The sequence below is a fragment of the Labrus bergylta genome, chromosome 6, assembly GCF_963930695.1.
Source record: "Labrus bergylta chromosome 6, fLabBer1.1, whole genome shotgun sequence".
In the NCBI taxonomy this organism is placed as follows: domain Eukaryota; kingdom Metazoa; phylum Chordata; class Actinopteri; order Labriformes; family Labridae; genus Labrus; species Labrus bergylta.
Window position 1 is genome coordinate 32,195,177 of NC_089200.1, and position 27,829 is coordinate 32,223,005.

Below are 27,829 nucleotides of genomic sequence, written 5' to 3' on the forward strand. Positions count from 1 at the left end.
CTATTGGAGTGTTCTAACTGCCCTCGAGCAAGGCAGAGCAGGCCGGCCGTTTTTACTCTGACACCCCCTTTCTATTTTCTTCTTTGTCACCCGCGTAGCAGAAGAGGAACGAGATAGGAGGAAGGAAGGGGCTCTACACGGCGCTGACCCTCTCTCTCCTCCCTCAGCAGAGCTCATTAGCTTGTTTTACAAAGTGGAGATAACGGTGCATTAATAATTTCCACATCAGGATTGAAATATTTACCTTTGACCTGTGTCAACACCGGAGAACAACTTTATTCAGCTCACCACGAGCCTCTGAGTGTTGTGATTTGAGTCAACAGATTACAGAAATACAAAGTCAATACAAAGCACCACGCTTCAAAATAAAAACACCACTCTTCAGTTTGCCCACCTTCAAAATAAAAACACCACTCTTCAGTTTGTCCACCTTCAAAATAAAAGCACCAGTCTTCTGTTTGTCCACCTTAAAAATAAAAGTACCACTCTTCAGTTTGTCCACCTTCAAAACTGAAATTCACAGAGCAGAGAATAAAGTATTTAACAGATTGTGGACAGCGAGCGTGCGATCATATGCGATAAAAAACGTTTTCTAACGCTCGTGTGCTGTTAGGACACTGTCAGATAATTGGCTGAAATCATTCCTGTGAAACTTTTTTATGAAAGATCACTTGTTGTCATCCATATAGCGCCCCCTGCTGGTGAAAGAGAACTGCTGGTTCAATACAATGATACTCAAATGAAATGCTATTTACTGGTGAATAAATCAGTAATATCAGTGCAAAGCTGAGATAAAATTAGCCGATACTGATAGTCACTGGATACGTTAACATCGATATTATCGGCTGATTGACTAGTCGGTCGAGCTCTGATAGGGAGGAGTGATTGATAAGGAGTGTGACCTTGTTTCTGCTCTCTGTGTCTCTTAAACAATCACATATTCTCATCCGACCGAACAAAGACAAGCTGAAGCAGACGAGGCGTCCTGAAAAACAAAAACAAAAAAGCTAAATAATAAACCCATACCGCAAATTCCAGGAACAGTCCGATGGCCACAGATTGATTCTTAATTACAGTTGAATAGAAGAGGGGCGGGTGGGTCGTTCTTTTTGTTGTGCTCTGTAAATAGGAAAGCATCTTTATTAACGTCAATCATTTCAAACTTATTGCTTATGACAGGGGAATATGAAAATGCCTGTGGTGGATCTCCGAGGGGGGAGGATAATAAAGTTACATCTCCTGTTTTTGTTTTTTATTTAAAGGGACAGTTACAACGCTGCAGGGGAGAGGCGATAGGCTTTAAGAGAAGGACAGAGGACAGAGTCTGAAATCAAGGAGAGAGGGAGAGAGAGAGTGAGAGAGACAGAGAGACAGAGAGACAGAGAGAGAGAGAGAGAGGGAGAGAGAGAGAGACAGAGAGACAGAGAGAGAGAGGGGGGGGGGGGATAACGTGCAGGGAAAGAAGCAACATGTTGGATTTGAACCTGAGCCGCCCACTCCAAGGACCACAGCGTCTGCACATGGGACGTGCAAACCGACCACTCGGCCAATACGGGGGAGTATCTTTAAAATGCACACTTCCGTTAAGGCTAAAATGCCCGACTTCTATTCAGTTTAATTCAATAAGAAATAACGGCTCGACATTTGATATGTGCTCTAAAAGCATGCTCGGGACAGATCCCAAGCGCAGAGAGAAACCACATTAGTAGCGTGTTATCATCGCATCTTTCTGACATGTCATTTCAATTAGCCGCCTTCTCCCGCCGGTGTTTGGAATCTGACTGACATCTTAGCACGCCCGAATCACAAACCACAGCAGAGGCTGTAATTTCATCCCCCCACACTGGAAGCCCTGGAGGCAGCGGGTGCTCACTTAGCTCGCCCGTAACTCGACGCAGACGTTTGATTGGAAGTGTTTTCAAATCAATGCTCAGTTGGCTCTCGCTACCAGCCGAGGTGCACGTTGTAATTTGGTATAAATAGCAACATTTCAGGGAACATCATCCCTTAAAATACGACGCTGTTGACTTAGCATCCCACACATGCTTGAACTTCGACCCTGCCCAAACCAGTGCCCGACTCATCACCCACCATTTAAGGGGGATTGGGTTACTCGAAGCCCGGCGCAGGCTGCATTCGTCTTGACCTGCATATTTCTAAGCTTCAATCACATATTTGTCTCTGACTCAAACTTGACTTCAAAAATTCTACTTCTTCGTGAGTATTTTTCTTGTTGAATGGATACCCATGTTTACATTAAACAGCTGTTTTTATACTGAAACAAAAAGACATTCACATGACAGGAATCCTCTCGTGTTTGCACATGTGGCCTCTGTTTGCTCACAGTCATTCATCTCTTTCTCTCCAGTTTGCGTGGTCTGCTTCCTTTTTGTTTGTTTGTCTGTTAGTCTTGACAATCATTTTCTGTCTGTCCACCTCTCTGTTTTCCTAAATTACAGGCCGTCAGGGAAGATCTGAGCTCATATATTCCACATGAAGAGAACCTCAGGATGTGTTGCAGGCTGCCGCTGTGTACAAAATGACAGCCTGCAGCCAATGAAAGAGCTGTCACTGCTGACGTATCGGGCCGTACGGACGACTTTTTTTTTTTTAGAGTTGCTGCTTCTATGTGCTCTGTTGTACGTCTGCAGAGTGGAAAGATGTGAAGTGCTTTTACCAATGGACAGAAGTCAGGAAGAATTTTTAAGCAGGATATAATCAGGAGAATTCACCTGGAGCCAGTGGGAGGGGGTGGTGACCTTTATTCCCTGTGATCACTGCACGACCATAGACTGTCTGCACACCACCTCTACCATCTCTGTGCTCTAATGAACCTCCTGCTGCATGTTTCCTGTTCTCCAGTATGTTCTTCTCCACTCTTTAGTTTACATTGAGATTCTCTTTAACTACACATAGCATTGATACAAATACACATATTCTCATTATATTATTCTCACTCAGTCACTTCCTGCATTTGGTACATTCCCTCTCCGTCAAGATTTTGTGGTTTGTAAATTTGTTCTCGGGCTGATAAAAGTTTTCTGCGGATCGTTTTTTTGTTTCATTAAAATGTTAATTTGTCTCAAGCTTTGTAAAACTGCTTCACACTTTGTAAGTTTGTTTTGCACTTCCCAGCCACCGTAGATATCTCACAGTACGTCGTGTTGGCTTCAACTTGAGCCACCTCAACGTTAAGAGAATTCTCAGTTGACATTCTTTAAACTCATTTAGCTGATAAAACCTCAGTGCTGTTTGTTCGTAAATTTGATGATGCTTGTAGCAGAGCGCAGTTTGTCAGAGCGCGGGCGCTAAGATGTGTTGAGTCGTTTGATTGGGTAAAAGACAACAGGCTGACGTTCAGTGATCTGAGCTGAACACACAGAGCTCTGATCTCGAGTCGTTCAGGGGATGGATCCAGTGGGGAGATTCTAGAGTCTGTTAAAATGAATTGGCGGCCCCTCCAACCAGCGTTGATCAACGTTTTCTCTGCAGACATTTACTCGTCTTCCTCTTTTTTTTCTTCTCCCAGACATCTAATTCCGCTTCATTGACAAACATGGTTGGTTTTCAAAGCATAAATGCATGGCACGCTTAGCCGGGCAACAGGAGGGAGTGCTATCAGATGGAGCCCCCTTAGGGAGGTTTCTTACCGTCATTTTAAAATTTTCCCAAGCATCTCAGTCCTAAGACGGCACTGACAAGAGTACGGACTGTGAGCGCGTCCTGATGGATAATAAAGAGGAAAGCTGTGCACATCATTATTACTGTAAAGAGAACATATTCTCCCCCTCCTCCACCTTTTCAAACAGTCCCCTGTGGTCTAAATGAAACATCTGTGCTGTGGTCAAAATATAACATGAATCAAGCACCAGAGGAGGTTTGTGACCCTGTATAATAAAAATGGCTGACCTGCGTTAAAGTTTTGTTCTAGGCTGGGGTGGAGTCTATGGGTGGAGATACCAGGGGAGGGGAGGGGATTTTTTTTTTTACCAGAATCACACTGTGACATCACAAGGAGAGCACATTTGAAACAGAGCATTTTTCTCTGTGTTGTAAGACTTCTGCAGACCACAAACAAAGGACTGGATGGATTTATTTCACATGATGTGGGTCAGTAGACACTCAGGTTACCCAAATATATGTTCAACAACACTGAAGAAGTGGATTTTTCATAATATGTCCCCTTTAAAACAATGACGCTGAAAAAGGAAAAAGAAGAGTCAACTCTAAACAGCAACACAGAAATCCACCATTAAATATAATTACAAATGATGATCACTTCCCGCTACGACTCACATCTCACCAGACGATAGAGTCAAGAACACGTGATGACCTGTGTGTGTCCTTCTCCCAGGTTTCATGGCGGTGTGTTTACACGACTCCTCCTGGCTCCGATTGGAGATTTAATGCCCTCTCATAAAAATAAAATATCTGTGAATCTCTGTTCGAGTCCTAAGGGAGAAACAAGAGGATGTAATGGAAAGCACATGTGAATGGTTCCCGTGTACAGCATATGGATATGACCATTACGCCTCAGATTGAAGGAGACTTATCACAGGGGCTTAACTCCCAGCTTGAAACAACGGACTGAACAGGCCTGCTGTTGGGATGAAGGAGACATCTGAAGCTCTCTTTCTTCAGGCCTTTGTGACTTTTTCTCTCTTGATCCTAAGAGATCAGATCAACACGTCCAGGTTTTGATTTATAGGCTGGAGCGTGACGTTGTTCTTAACCCTGAGTGGATATTTCTTCTTGTTGATTCTGCTGTGTGTGTGTGTGTGTGTGTGTGTGTGTGTGTGTGTGGTGGGGGGGGGGGGGGGAACCAGAGCCAGGTTAACCTGAGTGTTGACTTAGCAAACTTTCCCAGGGTGCAGGACCGGATGGTGCACCAACGTTACTGTCTATGTACTGGCCTCGACCCTCCCAGCAGAAAATCTGGTTCTTTATACAAACAAGACAGCCTCCTGGGAAAAACCCAAACACAACCACTGAGCGTCCAGTATTTCACATCAGCAGTGAATCAGCTGCTTTTATCTCATCCTGCTGAAGAAAGTCTCGTTCAATCAGGAGAACTTTATTTATTTAACAGTTTAGGAAAAGAGAAATGAGCAACGTCTCTGCCGATTAGAGTCCGTCATCAGAGGGGTGACAGCAGGATAGGATACCCCCCCGGTGGAGGCTAGAACCTGGTGGTGGTGGTGATACCCCCTGATGGAGTCTAGACCCTGGTGGTGGTGGTGATACCCCCCTGATGGAGTCTAGACCCTGGTGGTGGTGGTGATACCCCCTGATGGAGTCTAGACCCTGGTGGTGGTGGTGGTGATACTGTCTGAATTCAGGCATTCAGCATTCTGGACAAAGGTCCAGTCATCGTTGATTATTTCTGTAATAATTCAGATTCCTGTCCAGTCCAGGCTGTAACTGTCATATACGTACGTTAGACTGAGTGGGTAACTCCATGCCACAAAGGCTGTGGCTCAGTTAGTAGAGTCGTCATCTCTCAACCGGAAGGTTGAGGGTTCAATCCTCAGCTGGGCAACATGTCTGATGTGTGCTTGGGCAAGACACTTATCCCTAAATTGCTCCCACTGCTTAAGTGGTGGTGTATGAATGGGAATAGTTACTTCTGATGGATGATACTACATAGCAATCACTACCATCAGTGTGTGAAAGGGTATGAGGGTATGTGTGACCTGCAGTGTAAAAGTGTTGAGGCTCTCGTCTCGAGCGGTAGGCCCGGGTTCACTTCCACCCGTGGCCTCTTTCCGCATGTCATTCCCCACTCTCTCCCTGGTTTCTGACTCTATCCACTGTCCTATCTCTGCATTAAAGGCACACAAAGCCCAAAAAATAAATCTTCAAAAAAAGCGCTTTGAGTAGTCGGAAGACTAGAAAAGCGCTATATAAGCTCAAGTCCATTTACCATGTTAGTTTTATCCAATAATGGAAAAAGACGTGCCATAACTCCCTCTGGTACCAAATATACTGACACATTTGATAACATTCACCACATTGTTCACATAACATTGTTTTTACAAGTTAAAAAGTTATGACAGTGACTATCCTTTACGAGTTATTAACAAACTGTAAATATTAACAGATGAAGCCTGAGTGTCGTCACCCGTCTGATCCTGCAGGGGGTGCTGGAGTCCCATCGATGGCGGTCTCCATGCTGGAAATGCTGTCTCAGTCTAACTTTCAGTCAACCTAACGACAGGCTGAGAGCTGGAGCTGAGGCGGGTTTTAAACCTCCTGACAAACCGTTACACCACGCCCACCTGTCAATCAGGTCAGCTACACGCCTTATTGTGAATAACTCTTATCCTTCATCAAATCAAAACTGATGAGTCATCAAAACATTCACCCCCCCCTGTACAGTGTGTGTCCATCGAGACATGAGCTAATCACACCTATTTGGTTTTTTGAACCAGGCTGTAAACATGTTAATCTCTGCTGTAAAAACAGGCCTTTTAGAATGGGTGTGTATGTGACTTCCTGTGCTTCTGCAGCCAGACTCTAGTGGACACTCGAGGAACTGCAGGATTTTGCACCTTGGAGAAAACATCAGACATGTTCTTCCACTTTAAAAAGCCTTGTTTTGATTGTTTTAAACACTTTAAGCTCAGGTTTATTATTTTTCCTTTGGAAGAATTTGAGAAGAGCCCATGGGTCTGACTTTGGTTTATTTGGATTTTGTGACTATGTTGGGAATAGACTTTCAGGATCTTTAGCGGTGCAGAATGAAAGACAATAGATCAGACAGTCACTGATTCTTTCAGTCTACAAACAAACATTTTGCGGCTCTGGTAGGACTGGTGGCTTCTGTAGGTACCGTAAAACCTAAAAAAGAAGCCCATCCCAAATTAAGGCCCAGTACCTTTTACCAGCCTGGTGTTGCTGCAGGTTTTGACAAATACAGGACACTCTCAGTTAGAGGCTCTGATGCATTGAGTGTTGATTAGTTTGCAAATCCAAAATATATTACCAAGGGTGTCTCCCTGTCTTCTGCAGTGCAGCACATTGGTAGAATGTGCTGTCAAAGCAAAGATCAAATCAAACAAGTGATGTATGAATTAATTTGTTTACTGATATCCTAATTTAGTACAAGGTTAAATAATCCTGGTGTAAACTTACCATTTTATAGACTTTTTCGTCTTTGCTGTGCATGAACTTCGTATGAAAATGATTAAAGACAGAATGTCCGACAAGTTCCACATAAATATATCATAAATCCAGTCTATCCTGTGTAAATGTGTCTCTGAGTCATGACTGTCTACAATGAGGGAGAAGCTCAAGTCCCGCTGGCTGTGTTGTTGTCAGGCCGTGTTTACATGGACGGGACGGCCGGCTCCTCCCCTTGTGTATAAAAGCTGTTTCAGTCAACGACTAGAGAGAAGAAGAAGAAGAACATACTCACTGATTATCATGGTCATTCTGTGTCAATTTATGTGCAATGTGAAGCTATGAGCTAACTAAAAAGCAACACAACAATGCACCTCCAGCCAAGGACGATTTTGTCCGCCACTTGCGCTTAGGGCTTAGTGATTAATTAATGTGCGTTCCAATTTCATAACTCCTTTGTGCAAACGCGAGAGGATAGGGTTAGAGGTGTGTCTGTGGAGGAGAGCGGAGGCTTCAGTATGGAGGAGGTGTGGCCACACAGCAGTATGTTTTGGTTTAATTCTCGTTCTCAAGGGTGACATCTACTGGATCAAAAAGTAGGACATTCTTCCTTTACAGGCCTGTCTCGTATTGACGCCTGTAACATAAAAATGCTGGGTTATTTCATACACTGCTGCAGGAAATAAAAGCCTGGGCGATTATTAGAAGTTTTACGGTAGTTTGTTGTAAATGCTACTAGAGTCATGCCAGGGCTGCAACTCTTTGAAGGAGACATTTTTTCATTGATCAACTCACAATAAGAAAAGTATGAATGAAAATGAAAGCACGACTTATTCACAGGAATGTACAAGCTCTTTCATGTGAAATAAGTAAGGGCCCAAAGATTAGATGTACTGTACATCCTCTGAGATCTGCTCCGACATACAGGCGGGTAAAGGCCATGTGACCTAAATATCCGTCTTTTCCTGCTCCGTCTCTCAGGAGCTTTGAGAATAAATCCACCACTGAAGGGTTTGTGCAGCTGGCTGCGGTACCTTCGTCTCCAACTCCTCCACCTCTCTCCGACTGTTTCTGCTCCTTTTCTCAGAACAAAAATACTCAAACTTAAACTCAACTCTACGGAGGAATATTCACTTCTCAAACATAACGCACGTTTCTTAAAATGAAGAAAATACCGTTAATAACAAGACAGCTAACAAACTTTGTGTGGATAACATTTGACAGCATGAGCATAATAAAGAAATGCTATGGACACTTTTTAATGTTGATGATTCCTCATTGCTCTCATGAGCTCATAACTGTTTTCCTTTAAACGTGTATTAGAAAGTGAAAAGTTAAAAGTCCTGGAAGCAACACTTTTTGAACCTGCGATAGAGGTTCATGAATCAGATTTTCCTGCTGTTTTCCTGTAAGAAGAGAACGGAGAGAAGTTTTCCAGAGCAGTTAACCTGCCTGTGTGTCTCCAGCTCTGCTGACTGATCGGATGTTACTGTAACAGAAACCAACGGCGGAATAACAGCTGTTCTCTTCATATCAAGAACGCAGCTGGATCCAGAGGAGGCAATAACAATACAACCCATACGCAGGAAATACTTTTCACCATTTTAACAGCCTCTCAAACATTTTCATCCACAAAGTTTCAATGTGAAACTCATAAATCTCACAAACCACGAGGAGCAGGGCTAGAGAAAAAAAAGATTTGATTTAAGGAACTAGTAGAGAGGGAATACGGACGTTAAATACACACGGGCTAATCACACACAGGTGAACACAATGAAGGCGGGGCACTCCATCACAAGAGAGGGAAACCACACAAAGGCAGGAAGTGCAGCAACATGAGGGCGAGTGACAAAATACTAGTGTTGTAGTCAAGACCACATCAACCGAGACCAAGACATACCCGGGACCAGAGTGCTCCGAGACCGAGACAAGACCAAGACCATAAACATCACTGAAAATCACCATCTGGTGTGCAGTGGGCATGTCACTCCTTACCTTAACACCTGGAAGGTTGCAGCAATCACCGGGGGATAAAATTACAAATGAATCAAAGTTATTTGTTCTTTTAGAACAATGAAGATGTGGAGAAATAACCTGTCAGTGGTGGTCTTGACCAGTCTTGATTTAAAATCTGGAGTCCACCCAGTCTGAGACTGAGACAAGACCAAGTAAAAATGCTGTAAATTCTGAGACCTTTGAAAATTGGTCTTGAGACCAAGACCAATTTCGAGTACTACAACATTACAACATACAACCAATAAATGAAATACATAAAGAACAATGATGCATGAAACTTTCAGCTGAATGACAAGTTTAATTTTAGGAGAACATGATATTTTCACCTGTCAGTGAACAATCAATATAGCCAGAAAACTATAGGACTTTTCCCTCTGCATATTTATGTAAGATCTTATTATAATTAAAGGAGCAGTATGTAACTCTGACCCCTAGTGTCTAAATTCTAAACATTGTAGAGAGCTGTCTCTGTTTCTATCTGAACCACTTCTCTTGCCCGCTTCCATCGCTGCAACACCTGTTGGTTTGACCCGATAACTGCTCTCATATCTGGCAAACCGAGGGGCGTCCAAAACGCCCGTGTGGGGGGTGTCTTAAAAGCACCGACCTTCTCTGGTCCAAACAAATCCAGAGCATTCAGGACCAGAATCTAAAGTTAGAAGGAGGACATACTGGCTGCTGCATTGTTGTCAGAGAAGCCAGCACTTCAACGTAGCATGTTTCCTTAATGTCTGATCATATAGTAAGCTCACTTCATCTGATTTATCTGACTTTTATTACTGACTGGTCCTTTAATCCATTTGTTATTTCTCTCTTTACTTTTCTCTCTTTCTCTCTTTTCTCTCTGTTGAAGACTGAGAGAGTGATATTATATGAAAAATGTTTGAGCAGTGATGTAAAAAGTCAGTAAATGGTTTCAAACCTGAAAACTCATCGGTACAAGGTCTCTTCTATACAGCATAGGCAGCCTTTACATGAACGTTTTCCCTGCACATAGTAAACACATTTTTGACTTCCAAATGCACACACGCCATCAGGTGTTTGTGTTTCATTAGCTATGAAAAGCTAAAAGAAGTTAGGCTTAGTGAAGGGGTCTCAGAGGGAAGTGGCAGTAACCCCACACTCCAGGAAATGGCGATAAGATGATGTGTGAATGCACAATGAAAGAGGCAGGTCGGGTCAGTGAGGCCTCAAAAACATTACCTCCATACCATTAATACAGAAACTGGTAGCTGTAAATTAATAGCTGGCCTGAAACACTTGAAAAACTAAACTCACCAGTAACAGAGGACATCTGTAGCCTCCATCGCTTCCAACACATGGATAACTGTTGCAGAGTTCAGTGACCCAGTCAGCTGGTTGTCCCTTCCACAATTTGCATGGACCTCGCAGAAGTGTCTAACGGTATTACTCTTATTTCTGGGGGCAGATCTGATCAGTTTCTCAAGTTCAGAACCAGCCCTGGAACTGGTTTGGTGGAAAAGGGGGATTCAGTGGAGAAGAGCAGATTTTAATTGGTGAACTACAAAACAGACTTAAACAAATGTTGTTTCTACATGGGCTTAAAAGCAAGTTATTATTTCTACATATTTATTTCTATTTTTTTTGTATGCCTGCCACCAGGTCATTGTCAGACCATGTGATGATGTGCACACTGCAAAGACAGCCCTTGTTTACACTCTCCACAGCTAAGATTGACAGAGAGAGACATGAACAGCTGCTGAAATGAAGCAGGGGGAGATTATTTGTGACAAAAACCTGTTATCACATAAATAGAGGAACATTTTTTGTCTATTTGTGCAGGGGCGGAGCCAGGGGGTGTCCAGGGCTACCTTTGAAATCCACCTAGAAAAAAAACACCCCAAAGACTTGAACTATGATTGTCAGAGACGGGACTTTTGGTCACATTAACTGGTATTTTGGATGTTTGTGTTGCAACAGGTAGCTTCCTTTGCATTTCAGTTTAGCCCATTTAATTTGGTCAGCATTTTAAATATTGACTTTGGACATAGGGAGCCGTTTTTTGATGGATCATGAGTGTGTGCCTGGAAAGAAAATGACGTTTTGAATATTGGTTTTGTTCCATCTTTTTGGTCTGTCATGTGTTTTGGTACAGTCTGAGGTCCTCAGTTTATCTTCTGATTGGTTGAAAAATATCACAAGTTTGGTGGTCATTTCTGTGAATGTATGTGTTCCTAACAGTTATGACCACCCCTGCAGAAGTCGGAGGCCCGGTTCAGCCCCCCCCCCAGTCACAAAAAGTCTGTCTAGGCCACTGCTCACGTGGTCTTTAAGAGCCACACAAAATAAAACTATCTCAAAGTAGCTTTATGTACATTTAATTTCAGGACTGCTCTAAAGTTTGCTTCATCATTTGGCTTTTTATTCTTAAGAAATCAACTTTTTAGAATCAGCTTTCATTCACAGCTCAGGAAAGAAAGCTCTAACCCTTACCCAAATATCTGACCATTGTGTAGCAGCTATGTGGAAATCTCAGGAAATTTGGGCATGACATGTTCCCACCGGCAGAACCTGGACTTCACATTTGTTGGACAGAGTGGAGAGTTAGCAGACTGCTGGTGGAGATCCCCTGTTTAATATGAGCAACAACAACATGCTACATTAGGGTGCTTACAGACGCCATTGACATTGATTGAAGAGTGTATGTGAAGTAAAGAGCGGACTCTTCCTAGTGACCAGACCATGAAGACTGCAGCCCCGAACAGCATGCTGCAGGTCTCGCTGTTATTTTAGAGGGGAACGTCAGGAAAATGTTGTTTTTGGCCTGAATGGAGACTAGGAAATGTCTGACACACACACACACACCTAGCACTTTTAAAAATTCCCACAGTGCTCTGGTAGTCTTGTTTTGTGTCATGCGTAATTGGCCTTAGATAAGCCTGCCTCTGTGATACTTTTTATTATTTATGAGTTCTAGCAGAAAGACTGTTTTCTGTCCACGATGAATTGGGCTGAAAAAAAAATCTGACTCCCTTTCCATATCTTTGTCTTTGCTGACATTACACTGTCTCGCACGACTTTATGACATGTGACGCACTGAACATGGTGTGAACAATAAAACTAACCTCGGTTATATAACGGGGACTTTAAGCAGCAGTAAAAAAAAAAAAAAGGTCAAACAGGGTTCTCCAAGCAGTCAGCTCGGTCATGACTCATGAGATCTACTTCACGTTTAGTGGAAACTTAATGTGGTTAAAAGCTTTTCAGGCGTGAAACTGAATGAACACGTCTTCGCCTCATTGTGAAAAAATAAACATCTTCCTTCAATAGGAAGTTAGGAAAGGAGGGTGGATGTATTGATCTTTTCAAACTCTCATGTTAAGTGGACACACATGACAGTGAAATGTGTGCAGAGACCACTTGTTTACTGTTTTCTGATTGAGCGGTCGTTTGGAGGCGGCTGCTTGGAGACAGGCCTGCCTGTAGAAATGGTTGGGCCCCTGCAAAGGCCCAGGGAATGGACCCTCCCAGGATGTAATTTAAATCAATGTATGCACATTCGATCAGTACTGTAAGTGCTAGCCTCCTGGCTAACATTAGCTCCCTCTGTCTGGCTCTCATCAGCCTTTGGAGCTGACTTAAATAAGTTTATTAACAAGGTCTTGTTCCTCCTTTTCTTCTTCTCTCATATCATTTTAAGAAGGGGGGGGTTATTTTAAAACAGGCTACATTTACCAAAGCAATAAATCAATAAATGTGTTGTTCCTTTAAGAGGTCATGTTGAGTTTTTAGGTGTAGAATAAAATGTGGTCATTATTGCTTTAAATTAGAATGGACCATGTACAGTACTTTTAAGTACTTCTAAGCTAGCTTGAGAGACAGTTGGTTGGAAGCCGTTGGTTGGAGGCGATGGTCAATTGGAGGCTTGTTTGTAAGCGGTCGGTTTAAGGCAGCTTATTGGAGGCGACTGGTTGGAGGTCTTTGGTTGAAGGCGACTGGTTAGAGGTGGCCGGTCGGAGGCGGTCTGCAGGAGGTAGTCTGTTAGAGGTGACCGGTTGGCGCTGCGTCGTTCCAGCTGAAGTCATGTCTGTGACTCTGTGCCTCGACGTCTCCTTCTCCACTTCCTCCATCATTCGTCCCCTCACTAGCTCATGCATCATTCGTTCCTACAATTAAAAAGTGCATTATGTAACAGATCCTTGTTTTACAGCTCTTTTTCTCATAGTTTGATGAAGCACTACATCAATGGAAGTTCCAGTCGCTTGTGTCTTTTATTGAAAGAAATAAAAACATGCTTCTAATTAAACTCCCTCCTCTTCTCGTATATCCAAACTTCTGTTCGGTTCCCACTCCCCATGCAGCACGTGTACCGACCTCTTCATCACTGATCCCACCTTCTATTTATTAAACCATGCATGCATGGCAGATCTGTGTAACCTGTTGTGTTATTGTCTTTCAGATTGGAAGCCCATCTTTGTGCATGTGTTGGGATGAAGCGCCTGTGGAATGTTCACCTCCTCCTGCTCATCCTCCACTTCCTGTTTGGAGCCGTCACGTCGCAGGTCAACCCAGGTCAGGGCCAATCACATCTCTTCTTTTTTCCACTGTTATGATTTAGGTGTCTCAGCCTGCAGTGAGATCATATTCAGAAGTTTGTGAATGCTATAAAATGACTTTTGTGAGTTTTGGGTTCCAGACTGCGACTGAATCAGATGTTGGCTCGGTGCTGCTTTGTGGTTCCCTCGCCCTGGTTTGGGCTCTTTGATCCCGGCGCACAGACACACAGCTCTCTGCTGTTTGGATGGTTTTTAGTGATGTCAAAGAAAATGGACCAATCATTTTTTTTAACAAGGAAAGAGAGTAGCAACATTTGGTTAGTAGTGTTGGGGTTGTATCAAGTCAACTTTGTTTATATTCTTTAATAATTATACTTAATTGTTAATAATATAAATAAAATATCATTAAACTATGTTTAATCTCGTTTTGGGGCACCAACCTGTAATCAGGTAAATATAACCAAAATATCACTCAAATCAGTCTCAAATTAGTTATTTAATTACTAATATTATTAATAATGAATAACTATATTTAATAAATTGAAGGCATGAAATCCGTACACAAAGCCCTCGCACCCAGCTTATATTACAATGTAAATACACCAGTAACCACAAACAGCTGCTCTCTTAAATTATAACAGAATTTATTTAAACAAAGCAACATCAATCCAAAATCAATGAACTTAATCAAACAAATCACTATCATAAACTAACCTAAGCAACAAACATTATTAAGCAAGGCTTGTGGATGAGGTGTAAATGTGTGTGTGTGTGTGTGTGTGTAGATGAGTGTGTATGTAGATGAGAGAGAGAGAGAGAGAGAGAGAGAGAGAGAGCAAGATGGTGGAGAGACAATGCACCATGTGACGAAGCCACATGGTGACAAAATGGTGAACAACAAAGGAAGCTGTGTGGCTACCTTTTGAAATAGTTTGAGCTCTCTGAGCTGAGTTCAGTAACTGTGACTTAAACACCAGAAAGCCAGTGGCCGGACTTTGATTCAACGGCAGGTACACTGGTCTTTCTGATTGTGAAAGCCGTTGACTGGAGGTAAACTAGCATAGCATTACATACATAGGCGAACACAGCGGTTCATTACAATAAAACAAATGCAGTAGCTTACAACAGATAATATACAGAATGTGACGTGTCGTCAACATTGGTGCATAATTATCAGTGGTTATAAAAGAAACAGAACTATTTCTGCCCAGACCAAAGCTCTTACTTGGGTTAACTCCTGGTGATCGTTGCAAAGTTGGTTAGATTGTCACTCTGTTGAATGTTAAATCAACAGATTCAGGCAGGTTTCCTTCGTGGCAGATGTAGGAGGAGGGTAGCAGGATTCAGATCTTCGACCAGAGCGCTGCTCTATAGGGTCTTCCGGTTGCAGGAGCCGAGTTCTTTATGTGTCCTTGTGGATTCAGGGATCAGTGGGCTTCCTTCAGCGCTCCTGTCCAGTTGCGTTCAATGACGTCTTACGAAAAATCAAAGGACAGAACTCTTCTTTTTGCTCGAACCTGATAGCATCTGATTGGGCCCAAAACTCCTAAAAATATGCTGTGGAAGTAGTCAGCTGAATCCTCTGATGCTTGAATTCAGCGTGTGAAGAGCTACCTATACTGAGCAACCTCAGCTCTGGAGTTTAGCCTATGTAAGCCAAGAGGAGGAAAGGCTTTGTCTCGAATGATGGAGTCCATCTTGTTGGAGAGGGTATCCTCTGGTGTCAGCAGACAACACTTGAAGAGCAGGAAAGGGTTTGTCTCGAATGCTGGAGTCCATCATATGGAGAGGGTATCCTCTGGTGTCGGCAGACCACACTTGAAGAGAAGGAAGCAATGCCTGATGATTGCTTTTAAAGACTGGAGCTGCCTGTGGGTTTACCTCAGGCCTCCTCCAATGAGGATAGAGAATTCAGACACCCCCCACCCCCCCACTTTTCACACCTATTTGTTAGTTTCTGTTGGGGGGTTGCTGGGCTAAAACCCCTTTGTTTAGTTCCCTACAAAATTCTCTAGTCAGGCTTGAGAACTGTGATACAGGCCTGAGTCCTTTGTTGCACACGCATGGCTGAGGCCCAACAGTAGGGACAGAGTCAAAGGGTTTCTGGTTATTGTTGAAGATGTAGAGAAAAAGTCAATATTTGCCAACAAAAACCTGAAAGTGGCGACTTGTTTATGACCTCACTCCCAAATCTGTGTCATCCAAGCTGAGTCGTTTTCTTTATCGTTGAAAGGATAATGGTGGACCTGTGCTCACATGAAGATGGTGATCATGGTTTAGTGAGAGGGGATTAAACACAGAGTTTACATGTACAGGTCACGATGACCTCACTGTGCTGAGCGAAATCTAAAAAAAAAGAAACAACATCGGAAAAAATGCCCCATCACTTCCACATCCTCCCACTTTAACCCAACCCAGCCTCCACCTTCAAAATAAAAGTTCTTACAAAATGTGCTACTCTGTGAGATGTCTGTGAAGTTTTTCATTTTGAAGGTGTCTAAAAATAAACAGCAGCGATTCTAGACTCCATTAGGACCCCATTGGAGTCATTGGGGGTGTTCATCAGCATCTTGTCTGCCGTGTCCCGAGGCTTACCTCTTCCTTTTTCTTCCTCTTTCTGTTTTCACTCCCAGAGAGATAAGTCCTCTTTGTTCTCCTTCAGGGACTTTCATTGACTAGATTTTTTTAGAGATTGATTTTGGGCTTTTTATGGCTTTTTGTTAGAGATAGAATAGAGTGGACAGAGTCAGAAACCATGGGAGAGAGAGAGAGGGATTTGAACCTGGGCCGCCCACTCTAGAGGATAATAGCCTCTGTACATGGGGTTCGCGCACTGACCACTAGGCTACCGACACCTAGACAAACTTTGGTTTTCACAGAGGTAATGCAGCATGCAACACTTAACAGAACGAGAGTGACTGCTGTCAGATGGGGGCCCCCCTTAGGGAGGTTTCCTACTGTCAATACAAAATTTGCGCATTTTGAGCTTGCTCTGGTTTAAAGGTCACATATTCTGTTAAATTTACTTCACCATGTTCCTCTAACTCTAACATGTGTCTTTAGTCTGTCTACAATCCCCCCAATGATGAGAAAAGTCCATCCTCTCCGTCTTCTGCTTGCTCCACTTTTCAGAAAACAGGCCGTTTGGAGATTTTCCCTTCATGACATCACAAAGGGCACTAGCCCCTCCCCCAGGTGGGTGACACTCCCACAGCTAGGTGTTTGTTCTGAACCTCTGAGTCTGCCTTCTCACCGTAAACCATAGGACATGGAGCGAGAAAGACCGAGTACACCCAAGCCCTTCCAGAGAGGGGGTCAGACACAGCTCATTTACATATTTAAAGGTACAGACACAGAAACAGCCTGTTCTGAGCAGGGCTGAAATAGAGGGGTTTATAGGCATGATCAAATACAGGATCAGAGTGGATTTAGAACAAGAACAAATGTTTTGAGGAGCTCTGAGCCTTGGGCCCTAAACATGTTGTCTGCCTTGCCTGTTGATAAGCAGAGCCTCTGAGAGTAATGTCAAGGGAAGTTTTTTTATTTTTTAGCACAAAAACTAACAGCAGCGCTTTCTAGATGTTAGAATCTGCTTCAGTTCAGGTGTACATATCTTAAATATGAATAAAATAAGAAGCACAGATTACTCATGTATTTGCCTTTAAAAACAAAAGCACTTTACATGGACTGTAATAACTAAATCCGTTTGGCACACATAAGGCCCCAGTGACAGGCCTGTGGGGTTTTCTGGATTAGCCAACAGTGCAGAAGAAAAACCACAAAAATGACGTGTTTGAAACAAATAAACAAAGAAGAAAAAACAAGTTGACCTTTTGAGTTCTCAATTCATCTCACAATAGTCTTGTAGAGAGCCTTTTCCCCACATGTCGACATTTTAGAAACTTTGTTTTACCGACTGAGCTACACTGACCGAACAAATACACAATGACACACACGCACAACTCGACTTTCCCAGTTTGTCACTCGTCTGATCTTTGTACCAAAGCTAACAGAAAAAAAGAGAGCAGAGTTTAACAAGCAAAAAGGGTTAAAAAACGAGAGATAGAGATCACAGAGAGTGTTTATAATGGCTGTGGTCACTTTTATCCACTTCTTTTTACTAAAGGTAAACGTATCTACAAATAACCTTTTTACCTGTATGTGAACGTTACATCTGATCTCAGCTTTCAGCATCGAGTGACAAACATTTGGACTGTGGTCATTTTATTGAAGCATCTTCCCAACGACAATCTGAATGTCAGTGTCTGACATTTGGAGGAGTGACTTCCTTCGCCCGTCTCTGTTCCTCTCTGTGTTTCTGTGAGTGTGGGTGTGTGCATGTGTGTGTGTGTGTGTGTGGATCCAGCTATCCCACTGGAGTCTGTGGCTAATGCATACCAGACATTCTGACAGCAGGAAAGTCCATTCGAATTGGCTCTGTCCTCCTTCCCGGCCCTTGTGCGTGTTTTTGAGTCTGTGTGCTTTGACCAGTATTAAACCACTCGTTCAAGGATTGTTTGTGCATCTGATCAGGGTCAAAGTTCAACACGTTCAGCATACAAGACATTTCGCATCTCCAACCTGACTCCTGGGATTCTCCACTTGAAAACCCCTCGCCTCAAGTGTCAATAAGATCTCTGATCTCAACCTGTGCTGATATATGGAAGCAGGATATATCCACCGATAATTCTGCCTAATGCTTTCGGTCTGCTGCGTCGAGAAGAGAATCATTTTTCCACAGTCTGGAAATATTCATAGCCGAGATGTTGAGTGATGCCAACTTTCCCCTGTTTAAAATTCCCAAGCAGTAGAGTTAAACCATCCCTGTCTTTCCCATTTTGCATGTGAGTGGGCGAACTTCATTTCACAGTGGAGGGGGAGGAGGCGTGGACCTGAGCAAAGGCTGGGCAGAGCAGCCAAATATCAAGAAGCGCTTTTATTGTGAAGGACTCTGCTACAAACCTCAGAGGAATAAACGCATTAGAGCTTTGTCTCTGCATCAGAATCACACATCACTGTGATAACTGAAGAGAAAGAAGAAACCATCTTTATAAAACAAAGGTTTGATTTCTTCAGCAGTTGATTGGATTGATGTGGCTGTTTTCTTTACTTAATCAGTTTGCTAGCGTTATATTTGTTAATCATGGCGTGCATATTTAGGTGATCCCACTTTGGATCAGCTGACTGTCTTTATGTTCGTATGTATGACCACCAGGGGGCAGCAGAGCAAGATGACACCATACAGTGTAAATATTAACTGACGAAGCCTGAGTGACGTCACCCGTCTGTTCCTGCAGGGGGCGCTGGAGTCCCATCGATGGCGGTCTCCATGCTGGAAATGCTGTCTCAGTCTAACTTTCAGTCAACCTAACGACAGGCTGAGAGCTGGAGCTGAGGCGGGTTTTAAACCTCCTGACAAACTGTTACACCGCGCCCGCCTGTCAATCAGGTCAACTACACGCCTTATTGTGAATAACTCTTATCCTTCATCAAATCAAAACTGATGAGTCATCAAAACATTCACCCCCCGTACAGTGTGTCCATTGAGACATGAGCTAATCACACCTATTTGGTTTTTTGAACCAGGCTGTAAACATGTTAATCTCTGCTGTAAAAACAGGCCTTTTAGAATGGGTGTGTATGTGACTTCCTGTGCTTCTGCAGCCAGACTCTAGTGGACACTCCAGGAACTGCAGGATTGTACACTTTACCACAACTCAAAACAAAACATGAAACAGAGGCACTGCACGGAGTTTAATAATCTTAAATATGCTTTAAAAAAAAAACCTGCAGCAGGACCGCTGAGTGAGATGATAAATCTCTGTGAGTTAGACATTTTGAGTAACGTCTTTGAGAGAAAACACAGAGAATTCAATCATTGTGAATAAAAATTTATCACAGTGAGCGACTCGTGTGGACTTTGAGGTGAAACTCTGTAACTTTGACTTGAAACATGGTCTTTCCCCATAATAAAATAAAGCAGAAAGTAATTTAAAAGCAGTGAAACCAGAATAACCATCAACCGACAGGTACTAAGTGTGTGTGTGTGTGTGTGTGTGTGTGTGTGTGTGTGTGTGTGTGTGTGTGTGTGTGTGTGTGTGTGTGCGTGTGTGCGTGTGTGTGTGTGACCTTATTTTGAGCAGCGGTCAGGAAGCAAACAGGACAGAACAAACCTGCCTTTCAGTAGCCTCAGTACGGTGAAAAACCAAGAGGTGAGAGAGAGAGAGAGGGTTTGGTGTGTTACTCCTTCATGAAACTTTGAATGAACTTTATTGTGACTTCGCACAAACATCTTTGTTTTGGGTCCCTAAAGAATAAAACTAAGACGATTTATGTTGCCAAATTGTGTTTCTTAAAAGGACAGCTCATCATTAGGGCAGGCTGTGGCTCAGTTGGTAGAGTCGTTGCATCTCAACCAGAAGGTCAAGGGTTTGATCCCCAGCTGGGCAACATGTCCGATGTGTCCTTGGGCAAGACACTTAAACCTGAATTGCTCCTGCTGCTTCAGTGGTGGTGTATGAATGGGATTAGTTACTTCTGATGGATGATACTACATAGTGACCATCACTACCATCAGTGTGTGAAAGTGAATGTGTGGATGTGACATGCAGTGTAAAAGCACTTTAAGTAGTTGGAAGACTAGAAAAGCACTTTATAAGCTCAAGTCCATTTACCATTTACCATTAGTGGGGATAGAAAGGCTAAAGGGTGCGTGTGCCCACAAACATCATGCCAACCTTGCATTAGTCAGTACCCCAGATGGAGAACCCCATTTAAAAGAAAAGTCAGGCCTTTTTTTGTCAAACAACGTCTCTTTCCCTGTGTGATTTGAATCATTGTAGACGTCAGCTGTTTCTCTGGAGGTTGTTTTGCAGTTGAACACCGCAACTTTCCTTAAAATGTTTTTTTTAATTATGCAGCCAAGGACACTCTTAATATGTTGAGAATATGAGGAGAGGGAGATTACTTTTTGTTGTTGATGTGGTCTGAATGAAGCCGAGACGACCTGGTGTGAGGAGAGAAGGGGGAGGGGAGGGGGGTGGATGAATGATGGGTGCTAAAGGAATGAAGGCAGAAATAAATAAAAGGGAAAGGCTCAAAGGAGAGGAAACAAGGGAATGATAAAGACATTTTGAGAGTTTTAGTTTGAGTGGTCAACATGTCACTGCCATGACGAATCCTGCACGAGTGTGTTGTTACATGTGTGGAGACTTATGAGTGCTGTATCAGGTCATCAGGAGTCTCCACATCTCGACTTTAACACAAATGTTAGGAGGAGATCAGGAAAAGAGGAAGAGGGTGAAACAGAGAGACAGAATGAGCGAGAGAGGGACAGAAAAGGCGTTGAACCTGGAGCGCTGCATGCTGTTTCTGGCAGCTTCTCAAAGGGGTTTTGAGGCCAACAGGGTCAGACTCCCTTTTAACTTCCGCCTCGGCGCGAGTGAAAACAGTGACCCAAAGGCTATCACAAGTTCTTCCAAAGGCTCTTTCTCTCGAGGCTAAGTAGCGGTCATATCCTGTTAGGTGGAGTTATCGATGTATGTCCCAAACACAAGCTCAACCCAACCTGGAAACACCCAGGAGGAAACACATGCAGTCAGAGAGCATGTTGGCTGTGTGTCACGCTCAGTCGGCCTGCTGAGACTTAATGAATTGAAGATTTTCTGAATCACACAGTTAACTTAAAACGCCTCCTACCACTAAAGAGGCGGGAGAAGAGAGAGCGGGTCAGGAGGACCACACAGGAGCGAGAGGAGGACAGAGCGGAGACAGACACAAATGAGGAGGGGCATGCAGGAAACAGAGGGTCATATTACTCCTATTGACCGCACTGTGGGGCCGTGATAGCCTCAAACCAGACAGAGTGGCCACACGCACGCACACACACACACACACACACACACACACACACACACACACACACACACACACACACACACACACACACACACACACACACACACACACACACACACACAGTGCCTAACGCTACACATGAGCTTGATACCAACACTGTTTGCTCTGGCAGAGACGCTGAATCTATCGAGCTTATTATTTCAATAGAGCAACCACAGTTTTAGGGAGAGGGGTGTGTAGTGGCCTACATGTGTGTGCGTGTATGCATATGTTTGTGTGCAGTCTCTTCACATCCCCTCATCCAGAGCTGTCCTTCATATTCTTCTACTCCTCCGACAGAAGCGCAGAATTAAGGCGTTTCACTCTGAGGGCGTCTGGTCAATGTTTGAATTTACAACGCCAACCAGCGGCACTGTGGTTGGTCTGAGAGAAGGGAGGGGAGCTGAACCAGGCGGCTGTGGTAGAGTCGTACATCTCCTGACTGAAAGGTCAGGGTTCAATACCCAGCTCCTGCAGCCACATGTCCGATGTGTCCTTTGGCAAGACACTTAACCCCAAGTTTCTCCTGCTGCTTTGTCAGCGGTGTGTGAATGTGTATGAATGGATGAGTTAATACTGATACTCTCTTTACTCAGCAGCCTCTACCATCAGAGTGTGAATGTTTATGAATGGATGAGTTAATACTGATGGACTCTTTACACAGCAGCCTCTACCATCAGTGTATGAATGGATAAGTTAATACTGACGGACTCTTTAAACAGCAGCCTCTACCATCAGTGTGTGAATGTGTATGAATGGATGAGTTAATACTGATGGACTCTTTACTCAGCAGTCCGTTTCTGTCGGAAACATTGTCAGCAGTAACTCTCTTGTATGTATGAAGTCTAACATTATTGTGGTTCTGTACTGTATGTTTTGGACTTGATTTGATGAATATCAGGGACTGGTTTATATTTCATGTTGACTCAGCACTTCTAATAGCAGCTGCTAAGAGTGTCAGTTAAGCATCATTGTTCTCAGAGGCCACTCCATTCAGCACCTCTTTCAGTTTTAACCTCGGCAAAACCAATCACCCTTCAGGCACAAATAAAGTTGAGTTATCTTTTGACCTTCATGCTGGTTTCTTCTCGTCTTCTTATGAAACATGTCGTCCCGTCTCAGGTGTGTGTCGGTATCCTCTGGGCATGTCAGGAGGTCAGATACAGGACGAGGACATCTCTGCCTCCAGCCAGTGGTCTGAATCCACAGCTGCTAGATATGGCAGGTACATTATACACACACACACACACACACACACACACACACACACACACACACACACACACACACACACACACACACACACACACACACTCACACACACACACACACACACTCACACACACACACACACACACACACACACACACTCACACACATGCTTCCTTAACCATGCGGCCGTGAGTAGAACTGATACCCCAGTTTGTGGTTCACTGCAAATAAGCCAGTACAGGCACCTTGCAGGATGAACAACCATACACACACACACACGCACACACACACACACACACACACACACACACACACACACACACACACACACACACACACACACACACAAACACAAACACGCGCACACACGCACACACACACACGCACACACGCACACACGCACACACGCACACACGCACACACGCACACACAAAAGTGTGGCAAAAGTGTGTGCCCACTTTTCCTCTCGGTCCTAGCTGTGTTTTCAGTCTTGCTTTGCCTTCTCCCTTGTCCTTTCCCTTTCCTGCTTTAATTCTTATAAGAAAATCCACCTTCTGTTTTTTTTACCTACTTTACCTCTCTCTCTCTCTCTCTCTCTCTCTCCCCCCTCCCTCTCTCTCTCTGTCTTTCCCTCTGTCTATCTCTCTCTCTCTCTCCCCTCTCCCCCCTCACTCTCTCCTCTCCCCCTTCTCTCTCTGTCTACCCCTCTGTCTCCCCCCCCCCTCTCTCTGTCTCCTCCAGGTTGGATTTTGAGGAAGGGGACGGCGCGTGGTGTCCAGAGATAACGGTGGAGCCAGACAGTCTGAAGGAGTTTCTGCAGATTGACCTGCGCTCGCTCCACTTCATCACTCTTGTTGGCACGCAGGGCCGTCACGCAGGGGGCATCGGCAACGAGTTCGCCCAGATGTACAAGATCAAATACAGCCGTGATGGAAGCCGCTGGATCTCATGGAGGAACAGGCAGGGCAAGCAGGTAAGTCAACCTCCACAAGATGAAGAAACTGATCGCTAACAAACTGCTGATTCTCATCGTCCTGAATTATGCCCTCTCAGCTGTTTATCGACATTAAAGAGATATCGCTGTCTATTTATTCTTATTATCTAAAAATGATATTGGAAGGCCATGACTTTGTTATCATGCTGGTTGTAAATCAAAGTTGAACTCACTCACAGGGTCAGGGTGCGTTTGTTTTACCTGCAGGTGATTGAAGGAAACAGAAACGCCTACGACATTGTACTGAAGGACCTGGAACCGCCGATCATCGCACGCTTCGTCCGCTTCATGCCGGTCACTGACCACTCCATGAATGTCTGCATGAGAGTGGAGCTCTACGGCTGTGAGTGGCTGGGTAAGAGACGGCTAAGGGGGGGGGGGGGGGGGGGGGGGTGAGGAAGTGGAGCACAGCGGAGCCAAAGAACCAATGAAGATGAAAACAAAACAAAGATCAGCTGATGATTTGAACAAAGGGAATCATGTGCACAACGCTGACTTTATATTTAATGTTAATTTGTGCTCATAGTCTCAAATTTAACTTTTACACACGTGCCGTTTTTGCACTTTGGGCCCTCAGTCAATCCAAACTATTTTCTAGTCTTCTGACTACTCAAAGCGCTTTTACACTGCATGTCACACCTACACATTCACACACTGATGGTAGAGATCACTATGTAGTATCATCCATCAGAAGTAACAAATCCATTCATACACCGCCACTGAAGCAGTGGGAGCAATTCAGGGTTAAGTGTCTTGCCCAAGGACACATCGGACATGTCGCTGCAGAAGCTGGGGATCGAACCCTTGACCCACAGCCGCCCACTAACGCACTTTGAGTTGTCAGAAGACCAGAAAATAAATAAACAAGTCTCAAGTCCATTTAGCATTTTTGTAGCTTTAGTAATCTTAAAATGTCTACCACAAGTTAAGCTCTGTGCACAGCATGTGTTTGGGAGTGATTGAGTGATTAAATAAACAGGATCACGTTCTTTCCTTTTGCAGACGGTCTTGTTTCATATAATGCTCCAGCAGGAGAACAGATGAATCTGCTCTCTCACCCTGTTTACGTTAACGACTCTGTCTATGACGGCGCCGTCATCCACAGGTTTGTCTGGTTTACTATGATCCCCTCTTCTCCTTTCTGTTGCACACACACACAAACACACTGCGTCATCATTGTTCTCCTCCTTTTCTCAGTCATTGTTATTGCCTGTATGGTCGCCACGGTGACAGCAAAGAGACGGAACTTATGAGTGGGCCGTGGTGGTTTTACTGTTAGGCAACAGCTCATGGGAGCGACTGAGTCAATCCTGCTAAAAAGTGGAGTTAACCAATCAGAGTGTTGATAGCAGTGTTTGGATTATGGCATTGTGAATAATGTCCTCCATGACACACTCGTGCTTCCTTCTCTGTCTTGGAAACAGAGGGAAAAGAAAATGGCCTTTATTACAGTCAGGTGGCCAGAAGAAGAAGTGAGATGTTGGTTTTATAATGCTACCACCTAGTGGTCAAAGTTCATACTGTAAAAATCCTTTAAATGGAAGAGCGTCAGGAAGACGTCCTCGGCCTCTTCTTCACTTTCTTTTTTTTTTGTTTCTCAGCATGACAGAAGGCCTGGGCCAGCTGACTGACGGAGTGTGTGGTCTGGATGATTTCACACACAGTCATGTCTACAACGTGTGGCCGGGGTACGACTATGTGGGCTGGAACAACGAGAGCTTCCCAAATGGTTTTGTTGAAATCATGTTCGAGTTTGACCGCACGAGGAACTTTACCACCATGAAGGTAAGGCTTCTGAGAAAACAAATATATTATCTCATCACTACAGACAGCATCCCAACGTTCCCCTTTATCCCCATCCAGGTCCACTGCAACAACATGTTCTCCAGGCACATCAAGGCCTTCCGTCAGGTCACATGTTATTTCCGCTCTGAATCCGACTGGGAGTCCACGCCCCTTTCCTTCAGCCCCGTGGTGGATGAGAAGAATCCCAGCGCCCGCTTTGTCACCGTCAACCTAGCCAATCACATGGCCAGTGCTATCAAGTGCCAGTTCTACTTTGCTGACGCCTGGATGTTGTTCAGCGAGATCACCTTTCAGTCAGGTAGAGGCTCTGGGTTTAGTTTATAACTCCAGTAAGATGTTTAACAGATTTATAAAGTTTTAAAGGTTTATTGACTTCTGCAGATATTTGGATGTGTTGTTCTGTGTTTCATTAAGAGATTGAGGGGCTGCAAAGTTATATTTCTTTTGACTTACACCAAAAAGTTTATACTAAAGAAGGTTTTTCCAAATGAGCAGTTCTAATCATCTCTGTGACCTCTGACCTTTCAGACACAGCCATGTACAACACAACACTGGCTCCGCCCAAGACGGGTCTCCCACCAAACATACCACCAGGTCAGTGAGGAACAGCACGCACACACAAACACACACACACAGACTGACACACACAAACACACACACACACACACACACACACACACACACACACAGACACACACAGACACACACACACACACACACACACACACACACACACACACACACACACACACACACACACACAGACACAGACACACACACACACACACACACACACACACACACACACACACACACACACACACACACACACACACACTGCCCTGAGTTTCCACACACAAACCTCTTTGCAGGATTTTGTCCTGTGAATTTTAAAAAGGTTGTTTCTGCAGCGTGCTGTTAAGGGTGACCTCTTCTGACACCTGCAGCAGGGGCGCTGTACATATACAATTACTGAAGAGAAACAAAAATCAATTCCTCATCATGGTGTCCTTGGCTTTTGTAGGTCCAGGATTTATTTCAGTCCGTTTCATTACCAGGGGAAAACTCCTTACAGGAGCTTTGGAAAATTAACAACATGCCAACATGCAGCTGAACATATGCAATGATGTGATGTCATCAGAAAACAAAACACAAATCTTTCTGCAGCAAGACAGTTTGAAAACATGACCACTAAATGATGATACACCTGCAGATAGACAACAGTGATATAACATAAAGTGTGAACGCGGAACAATGAAGCAGGTCGAAGGAGTTACGAGGATTTTAAACCCCAGATGGACTCAGTTAGAGGGTCAGGACCGACTCAGTAAGAGGGTCAGGAGGACTGACTCAGTTAGAGGGTCAGGACTGATTCAGTAAGAGGGTCAGGAGGACTGACTCAGTTAGAGGGTCAGGACTGATTCAGTAAGAGGGTCAGGAGGACCGACTCAGTTAGAGGGTTAGGACTGATTCAGTAAGAGGGTCAGGGCCGACTCAGTTAGAGGGTCAGGGCCGACTCAGTTAGAGGGTCAGGACAGACTCAATTAGAGGGTCAGGGCCGACTCAGTTAGAGGGTCAGGGCCGACTCAGTTAGAGGGTCAGGGCCGACTCAGTTAGAGGGTCAGGACTGACTCAGTTAGAGGGTCAGGGCCGACTCAGTTAGAGGGTCAGGGCCAACTCAGTTAGAGGTCAGGACCGACTCAGTTACATATTGCGCCTTCAAAACTGTGTCTGTCTGTATTTCATCCCCAGAGGAAGACCCAACCCACAAAGTAGACGACAGCAACACCCGGATTCTGATCGGTTGTTTGGTGGCCATCATCTTCATCCTGGTGGCCATCATTGTCATCATCTTGTGGAGGCAGGTGTGGCAGAAGATGTTGGAGAAGGTGAGACCCTCACTGATGTTCAGTGACGTTTTCGAGTTTCCATTGAGATTCCTCAGTCTTGATTTGAAGGGTGATGGAATCTGTTCCTTGACCCCCCCTCCCCACGTCCTTCATTCTAGGCCTCTCGCCGGATGCTGGACGATGAACTAACTGCCAGTTTGTCAATACAGAGTGAGACGTTTGCCTACAACCACAACCAGTCGAGTACAACCAGCGAGCAGGAGTCTAGCTCCACATATGAGCGCATTTTTCCTCTGGGTCCCGACTACCAGGAGCCGTCACGCCTCATATGTAAGCTGCCCGAGTTTGCTCAGAGCTCTGAGGAGCCCGGTAGGTTTAGGACAGATCTACTTACATACTCACAACCCTAATACGAA

General features: G+C 44.2%; 1 protein-coding gene across 3 annotated transcripts in view; it reads left to right on the forward strand.

Moving 5' to 3' along the window:
* The window catches only part of ddr2a (discoidin domain receptor tyrosine kinase 2a), a 35,140-nt gene that overhangs the window by 1,987 nt on the left and 5,324 nt on the right, over nt 1–27,829 (forward strand). Inside the window, exons 2-11 of one of the 3 annotated variants that reach the window (XM_029281112.2) lie at nt 13,559–13,671; nt 22,674–22,776; nt 23,505–23,736; nt 23,965–24,112; nt 24,760–24,862; nt 25,359–25,542; nt 25,621–25,861; nt 26,092–26,157; nt 27,316–27,452; nt 27,572–27,743. In XM_029281112.2, coding sequence (XP_029136945.1) covers nt 13,590–13,671; nt 22,674–22,776; nt 23,505–23,736; nt 23,965–24,112; nt 24,760–24,862; nt 25,359–25,542; nt 25,621–25,861; nt 26,092–26,157; nt 27,316–27,452; nt 27,572–27,743 — 1,468 coding nt within the window. In that variant the 5' untranslated portion in view covers nt 13,559–13,589. Of the gene's footprint in view, nt 1–13,558; nt 13,672–22,673; nt 22,777–23,504; nt 23,737–23,964; nt 24,113–24,759; nt 24,863–25,358; nt 25,543–25,620; nt 25,862–26,091; nt 26,158–27,315; nt 27,453–27,571; nt 27,783–27,829 lie in introns of all 3 variants that reach the window. The other 2 variants (XM_029281113.2, XM_020653505.3) reach the window with 2 other exon arrangements.